Here is an 8,851-nt window from a genome sequence, read left to right on the forward strand (position 1 = left end):
AACAGCATGAATAACCTTACTTCCATATCGTCTTTTCTGTTGCTGGAATTCTCAGATATGAGAGAACTACAAATCTTATCCTTTTTTGTCTTCCTAGGACTCTACTTGATTGCATTAATAGGTAACCTTCTCATCGTCACTGTAGTTGCAGTTGATTCCCACCTTCACACTCCCATGTACTACCTCCTATTGGATTTGGCCATGTTGGACATTGGGTCAATTTCTGTTATGGTGCCCAAGGCTATGGCTATGTCCCTTAAGAATGATAGGTCAATTTCTTATGGTGGCTGTGTTGCTCAGGTTTTCTTTTACATTTTCTTTGCAGCCTCAGGTTATAGTGTCCTAACTATAATGGCTCATGATCGCTATGTTGCAATCTGTCACCCACTCCATTATGAGAGAATCATGCACAAAGGAACCTGCCTACAAATGGTAGCCATTGGGCTGATTGCTAGTCTTATTTATGCCGTATTACACACTAGTGGTGCCTTTGCAAATACTTTCTGTTCCAATATTGTCAATCAGTTCTTCTGTGAAATTCCACAATTAATAAAGCTGTCCTGCTCAGGGCTTTCTTTAATGGAAATTGGGGTTCTTACATTTTCATTTAGTATAGTATTTGGGTGCCTTATCTTCATCATCAGATCATATATACAGGTTTTTGCAGCTGTGCATAGAATTCCTTCTTCACAAGGTCAGAAAAAAGCCCTGTCTACTTGTGTTCCCCACCTCACAGTTGTCACAATGTTGGTAGCTGGTGGGGTCCTCGCCTACGCAAGGTCTACGGCTGATTCTTCTAATTTGGATACAGTTTTGGCTGTGATATATACCATAATTCCTCCCATGTCAAATCCATTCATCTACAGTGTTAGGAACAAAGAGGTCAAGACTGCTTTGCGAAATCTCTTACATGTTGCTTTTTACTATTAAAAGTTGTTATGTGAGAATTGAGTTATGCGATCTTTCAAATGTCAATATTTCCCTCTGAATGTTTAACCCCACACTTCTTGTGTACTTTGTCCTATCACACAAGTTGGGATCTACATTTTTCTTTTGTGTCATTTCTTTGAGCTTTATTTATCTTCACTGAGAGATAATAAGTACTGTTGGCTGTTTGTATATTCCCAGGTCCTCCTTGATTTTCTATAAACAGTTTGGGGTCACTCCTTGCAGGCTACTCAATGCTTGTAGAAGATTGCCCAGGTCTACTCCATCTTCCCAGTTTTATTGCTGGGGATATCAATGTTGCTTGAAAAGATACTTCTTTCAGCAGATTTCCTCAATGTACAATGCTCACAAAGCCAAAGACTTGGAGCCCTGAGATGTTTAGTTTAATGTTTTGATGTTTTAGGGCAACCTCAGTAGCCAGAGGCATACCAATTTTAATGATGATGATATATGTGATTATTATTATGCTTATTTCAATGTAATTTGTGTTTTATGCTATTGTTATTTATAACTTAAAAAGAGAACAGGATAAAAAAACCTTGTGCAAAAGATGGAGAAAATTATTTTTATTTGGAATTGTATAAAGATGGCCATCTGTTAGGGGTGCTTTGAATGCAATATTCCTGCTTCTTGGCAGGGGGTTGGACTGGATGGCCCATGAGGTCTCTTCCAACTCTATGATTCTATGGTGGTCATATAATTTTTATAAGTGTACAAATGCCCTTTGAAATTAGAGACAGTAAAACGATAAGGTGGATCAAGAATTGTGGGCATAATGAAGAAGAAGAAGAAGAAGAAGAAGAAGAAGAAGAAGAAGAAGAAGTTGTTTATTTTTATACCCCACCTTCATCTACCCGAAGGGACTCAGGGAGGCTTACATGGGGTCAAGCCCAAAACAACATACAGTTAAAACAAGGCAAATAAAATATTAAAACATTGCCATACATAATAATTAAACAAGCATCATAAGCAATAACTAGAAATATTTCAAGTCTCATTTGTGGGAGGGAGGTGGTGGTGTGCAAACAAGTTAGGGAATAGGCTGGTCAATAAGGTAGATTGTTCATGAACAAATGAACATTTGAAAAAAAAAAGATGTAGCATAACATAAAATGTATCTTTTCCAGTAATTTTGTAAGAAAATATATGGAAAATGATGTATAGATAGTAGTTAACTTTAAGTAGGTTGTCAAAAACGTCCACAAATGCTTCAAATTTACGTTGCACTTGTTGTCAAGATAAGAAAGGATCTTTTTCTGACATGTGGTGGACCTGCAAGAAGATGAAAAGATCCATACCTTAATGCAAATAAGGTAAAATAAAATAACAGGTGGATTGTGGAATATAATCAGAAATTGTTTTTGTTTGAGGGTTTTTTTTTGAGAAATTGGATCCCAAGCAGAGATCCATACGTATAATAACAGATGGAAGAAAACTGTATGCTCAACCTTGGAAAGAAATTGAAGCACCGATGAATGGAAGAACGGTTTGCTAAATTTGCAGAATTTGCTGAAGTTGCCAAATTGATGTGGATTCTGAAAGAAAAATCAATTGAATTTTTATGAAATATTAGAAACTGTTTATTGATTTTTTTTGAGCAGAAAGATTGCTATTATGGCATATAGTAGTTATGTTAGTAATGGAATTTAATTAAATCTCTAATGGCTGAATAACATATCTTTTGATAATTAGTTATTTTCTTCTCTTTATTAGAGTTCATTGGGGCAGATTTATTTTCTTCTTGTTTTTCTTGATTGCTGTTTACCTCAATGTGAATTAGTTTGCATATGTTAAACCTAATAAATAGTACTTAATTTTTAAAATATTTTATATCTCTGACAATAAAAGAAAAGCATATCCAATACCTCTGTGTACAGTTTAAAACTTTCTGATAACTCCAGAAAAAGTAATTAAAATTTCAGAAAGTGGATATAAGATTGTACATGCGGAACATTCCAAAAATTCCTCCAAATTCTCAACCCCCCCCCCAAAAAACAATAGCAGTTATAAGAAAGATATCATTTTTTTCTAAGAAAATAAGAATTAAACAACTTACTTTCCACTTTTCGGAAGGAAATTGCAGTAGACCAAAAGAAAAGGAGATAAAATGATAAATGATAAATGATAAATGATAAAATATATTTAAATATCAAGTGGCCTGTCACTCTGTCTTGAGGCAAATTTATTTATTTATTTATTTGGTGCATTTGTTAACCGCCGCTCTCAGCCCTAGGGCGACTCGCAGCGGTGTACAACATATAAAAACATATTTTACAATAAACTACAACGACAAAAAACAACATATCACTGATACACTATCATCTAATTACACTAAGATAATCCGCTTCGTCTTATCATAGAATCATAACCAATCTCTTAGTCTATATACCGTTCCAGTTGTCATTTCCAGTTACTGTAGCATTTAGTTAAATGCCTTCTCGAATAGCCATGTCTTCAGGCTCTTCCGGAAGGACATAAGGGAGGGCGCCTGTCTGATGTCAATAGGGAGGGTGTTCCACAGCCGGGGGGCCACCACTGAGAAGGCCCTATCCCTCGTCCCCGCCAGGCGTGCCTGTGAGGCAGGCGGGATCGAGAGAAGGGCCTCCCCAGACGATCTCAAGGTCCTCGTGGGCTCATAGGCCGAGATGCGGTCCGAAAGGTATTTTGGGCCGGAACCGTTTAGGGCTTTGTAGGATAGCACCAGCACCTTAAATTGGGCCCGGTAGCAGATCGGCAGCCAGTGGAGCTGGAACAGCAAGGGCGTTGTATGCTCCCTGCGTCCTGCTCCTGTTAGTAACATGGCTGCCGCGCGCTGGACTGCTGAAGCTTCCGGGCCGTCTTCAAGGGCAGCCCCACGTAGAGAGCGTTGCAGTAGTCAAGGCGGCTTTGAAGAGGAGGGCATCACATCATGGGGAGATCACAGAAGAGAAGGTCCTCTTAGTTTCCACCTTGCATCAAATGCACGAAAAAGCAAGGTACAAAGATGGCTGTTGCCAGAAACCCCATATTTTTAAAGGAGATCTATACTAGATAGTTTGTTCACAGTAATATTGAATTTTTTTTGTACATTCTCAGTATATTAATGAATCATTATACCAAAACTTTCTAAACCTCTACGATTTTCGTATAATTGTGAAATCCTTCTAATTTTCAACATCAAAATCCGAAGGTCACAAACCATTGGGATGAAATATATTACTGTCAAGTCATTTTACTATACATATATCATTTTTATTAATTAAAGAACCATACTTTACCTTTAAAAGTAGGATGAGAAAAAGAGTATTTACTTATTTACAGCCATGAATTATTAGAATTAGAATTATTGACATAAATTTTCAAATAAGAAATTTTAAAATACAAACATTCTCACTCTGATAGAATTATAACATGGTTTTGTACACAAATTTTAAAAAATAGTGATGACAAGATCCTGCATAGGAGTGTTCCGTCTCCCAGGAGACTGTTTTTGCATTACCTTTTAATTGCTCAGGGTGTCTTCCTCTTGCATTTCTCCCAGGCTGCTGCAGCCTTTGCAAAGTCCTAAAGGTTAGCAGCCTGCAGGCCTCTTTGCAATGATTGGTCTAGGGAGCAGCCCTTTGAGCCCGCCCCTGCTCCCAGGGAAGAACCTCCATTTTGGAATCCTCCCTGCCCTATTCAGTTTGAGGAAGGACTTCAGGCGTGCAGACGGCTATGCAGCTAGGAGAACCATTGCAAAAACTACTTTAACCTAGGCTACTTTATAGATAAGTATTAAAATATACTGAGCTAGTATAGATAGTGTATTGTGAACATATAGTTATAGAGAGAGTTGGCACTCCTTAGTTTCCTGAACTAACTTTAAGTTAAAGATAGGGAAAGAACCTGCTTCTTTCTAAACCACAACAGCTTGCAGTTAGGGTGTTAAGATTTCAGAATCTTATCTGCCATCTGGAGAAAGGGGTTGCCTCTGTAACTAAAGAAAAGAAAGAGTTTTTCTAAAGTTCCATTTATTGTCCATTTATTGACTGTTTGATTGCAACTTAATGACCTGTGCCAAGTCTTTAAGGACTTCGTGCAAATAAATATTCTTTTTGATATTTAAAACCAGTGCTAGTCTCAGTTGCTTAATATTTTAAATTTTTAAGATAGACAACTGCAGTTCGCTCAGCAATAGAGGAAGCACGTCGAAGTTGTGTTTTTATAGTGTCTGGGTGGATGGCACAAGGAGACATATGTGTCTCACACTTAGCTCTTTACCTATTTGCTTTGGCCAATGACCATGGATTATGGGAGCTGAAGTCCATAGGCTCACTCTTCTCAGGCCCCAATTACATTGCCATATATTGTAGTTTCATAATGCAGTTTAACTGTATTGAACTGCATTATATAGCAGTGTAGACTCATATAATGAAATTGCATTATATGGCAGTGATAGGGCCTAAGTCAGAAAGCTCTAGTGCCTCATCAAACATACCCCAAGATTCCTCAGGAGATTGTCATAGTATTTCAAATGAAAATGTTGAGTTAGAATTGTGTAATGTGAAAAAAACCCTGGTGTGACGATTTCATGTCATATGGTTCAGTGAGAGGGAGAGGGAGAGGATGTATTGTTGAAGGCTTTCGTGGCTGGAATCACTGAGTTGTTGTAAGTTTTTTTGGGATGTATGGCCATGTTCCAGAAGCATTCTCTCCTGACATTTTGCCTGCATCTATGGCAGGCATCCTCCAAAGTTGTGAGGTCTTTTGGGAACTAGGCAAGTGGGGTTTAAAAATCTGTGGAATGTCTGTTGGAGGTAGGTGAATGTTTCAAACTGGACACCTTAATTAGCATTTAATGGCATCTATCTATCTATCTATCTATCTATCTATCTATCTATCTATCTATCTATGTATCTATCTATCTTTATATCTGCCTATCTATTGTGACAACTTGTTGATAGATAGTTACTGAAGCAGTAAAATTAGAAGGTGAGAAATTGTACAGTTCCAATGGTATAGAATCTATAAGTTTGCAGTGAAGCTACTTAAAGTGTTTGCTTAAGTGTCACTGTTTGTTTGCTGGAACTGTTGCCAACACCTCTCCTCCTCTGTCTGTCTGTCTCATCTGTCCTTCACAATATATTTTTCAATAGTCTTTGAAATAGGAAAAGTAGAATGAACCACATTGTTCACCTTCAATGGTTAACCTTCGCAATCTTGATGCATCATATTTTATTACAGTCAGAGGTATCCGCATAATTTGGACACAGTACTTCTCTAAGCATTGATTTCAGTAAAAACAATAAGACATTTTAGCAATTTTCTTCTATTTCAATAAAATCTTGAAGGATAGAGAGAGAGACAGACAGATTATTTTATGTTTTAAATTACACTTTTTGATATCTGTTCCTTTCTTCAGATGTACTGATGAATGTATATATATTGGGAGAAGGGCTGAGGGACCTGATGAAGCATAATGCCAGTGGCTGTCTTTTATCCATATTTTCTGAAGCGCAAAAAATTGCGGAAGACCAATATCTAGATAGGCTGTGTAATGGCTAAAGGGTTTTTTGATCCAGGAATTGGGGAAATATTCTATTCAGGTTATGATTTCTGTTGCTCTGAGAGTGTTCTTATTGCTAAGGCCAATGTAGAACAGATATTCTCGTGTAACTCTCTTAGCATCTCTGGGGCAACAAACAAGCACAATTGTTTCACTACTGATGAGGCAAAATAAGTCTTGTGTATTTTTAGGTTTTATTAGAGTGCTTGGTTAAACTTAATCCATACCAACAGCTTAAGAATTCATGTTTCCTTCTCCCCATAGGTATTATACATGAACTGAAAACAACATGTGCAATTGCTCTTCTACATCCAGTTTTCTGTTGCAGGAATTCTCAAATATCAGAGGACTGCAGATCTTACACTTTTTTGTCTTTCTAGCAATGTACTTCATTGCACTGACTGGGAATCTTCTCATCATCATTGCATTTCTTACAGATTACCAGCTACACTCCCCCATGTACTTTTTTCTCTTCTGTTTGGCTGTGATGGACCTTGGTTCGGTTTCTGTCACAATGCCCAAATCTATGGCTATGTCCCCCATGAACGACAGGTCAATATCTTATTCTGGATGTGTAGTTCAAGTTTTCTTTTACATCTTCTTTATAACATCAGATTTTGCTTTCCTCAATATAATGGCATGTGATCGCCACGTTGCAATCTGCAACCCACTCCATTATGACAGAATCATGACTAAGGCAGCCTGTGTTAAGATGTTAGTTGTTGCGTTGATTATAAGTCCGATTTATGCCATTTTGCACACCAGTGGCACCTTTATGAATACCTTCTGTTCTAATTCTGTCAAACAGTTCTTCTGTGAAGTTCCACAATTATTAAAACTCTCCTGTTCTGACATATATCTAGTTGAAGTTGGGTTTCTTGGATTAAGCATCATGGTAGCATTAGGATGTTTTATCTTTATCATCATCACATATGTTCAGATCATTGCTGCGGTGATCAGAATCCCCTCTGTACATGGCCAGAAAAAAGCCCTTTCCACCTGTGTCCCCCACCTCACTGTTGTCTCTATACTAGTAATCACTGGATCATTTTCTTATGCAAGGCCTCCTAGTGATGTATCTTCTAGTCTCGATTTGGGTTTTGCTGTGATGTATTCCATAATTCCTCCCATGTCAAATCCATTCATTTATAGTATAAGAAACAAAGAGATCAAGAATGCTTTGAAGAAAGTGTTATTTGCAGTTCATTCCTCCAAAACCATCTTTAAGGTCATTATGTGACCATTGGTTCGCAAGATCTTTCACGTGTTAATGTTTTTCTCTTAGGGAGTAATTCTACAATATAAAATGTGCATTTAAACATGGACATTCGTTCTGTCTTAGGGGTTTCTTTTTCTCCCCTCTATTTTTTCATTCTTTTACATATTCTCACTCATATTTCCCTACATTATCTAGTAAAGACCATGCAGCCATGTACATCATCTGATAGAAAAAAAAAATGTTCGAATTTCACACAACCACACAGAAATCTATCTCTTATCCATTTGAATCATTATGTTCCCCCCTTATTCCTTTTTCCATTTATCTGTGTTTTGTCTATCTTTCTCTGTTTCTCCTTCCTCTCACGACTCCTGGGTCACCCTGGGCTCCTTTGCCTTGCACCATTTCACAGTTAGGCTCCCATTGAATGGAAGTTGTAACATTCATGTATTCTTGGGGATTATCGCATACATTTTATTTGTGAACTGCAAAATACTCTGTGACAGCCCTAACACTAATTGTTACTTGTACAGTGGCTATGCTCTTCAGTTAGGCCTGTGCAGCCTGGATCCGTGTGCAATCAATGTGCAACTGACAAAGAAATTATTCAGCCGGCATTCGTGAATGCATACTGCTTTATACCAATCTGGACAGTACCTATGTTATCTATAGACACTGATGATTTATTCTGGCTTTTTTCTCATTGGAATCACTGATTGAAAAAGCTTTGTTATTTCATTGATCTTTTCATTGTTCCATTAATTTGGAATGCTTTGGCATAATAAAGAATATGTTTTCAATTATATGCCCTCTTAGTTTTTTAATGTTCTTTTTATCATTGCTTAATTGTTTAAATCAGAAATATTTGACTTGCTTATTCACTGTTAAATTTTGTTTTAAACATGGAAGAAAACACCTTAGATGGGAGTGGGAATGGAAGCAATGACTTGTGATCAGGTGTGCCCGACTCATAGGAGTAAAATCTCAAGAAGCCTAAAACGCCTTAAATGATGTTCTTTCTTGGCATCTTGCTATCATTTTTGTGGCAAATATGTGTCTGTGCTATCTGTATACATGATAGTAATGTAGACCAAAGCAATGAATAGATGGTTCATTGTCGTGTGGCTCAAAATGTTCCAAGGGGAAGATTGATAACCTCA

At 37.3% G+C, this 8,851-nt stretch overlaps 2 protein-coding genes across 2 annotated transcripts; both read left to right on the forward strand.

The window, feature by feature from the left end:
• Positions 1-930, forward strand: LOC132779401 (olfactory receptor 14J1-like). The gene has a single exon (XM_060783095.2). It carries the CDS (start codon positions 7-9, stop codon positions 928-930), a length of 924 nt encoding a protein of 307 aa, XP_060639078.2. The 5' UTR covers positions 1-6.
• A 5,831-nt stretch (positions 931-6,761) lies between these two features.
• Positions 6,762-7,712, forward strand: LOC137097250 (olfactory receptor 14C36-like). The gene has a single exon (XM_067469488.1). It carries the CDS (start codon positions 6,762-6,764, stop codon positions 7,710-7,712), a length of 951 nt encoding a protein of 316 aa, XP_067325589.1.
• Positions 7,713-8,851: the final 1,139 nt, after the last annotated feature.

This window comes from Anolis sagrei, chromosome 6, assembly GCF_037176765.1.
Source record: "Anolis sagrei isolate rAnoSag1 chromosome 6, rAnoSag1.mat, whole genome shotgun sequence".
Taxonomy (NCBI): Eukaryota; Metazoa; Chordata; class Lepidosauria; order Squamata; family Dactyloidae; genus Anolis; species Anolis sagrei.

Excerpts from the sequence above, each read along its gene's own strand:
- LOC132779401 (XM_060783095.2), top strand. The coding sequence starts at position 7 with ATGAATAACCTTACTTCCATATCGTCTTTTCTGTTGCTGGAATTCTCA.
- LOC137097250 (XM_067469488.1), top strand. The coding sequence starts at position 6,762 with ATGTGCAATTGCTCTTCTACATCCAGTTTTCTGTTGCAGGAATTCTCA.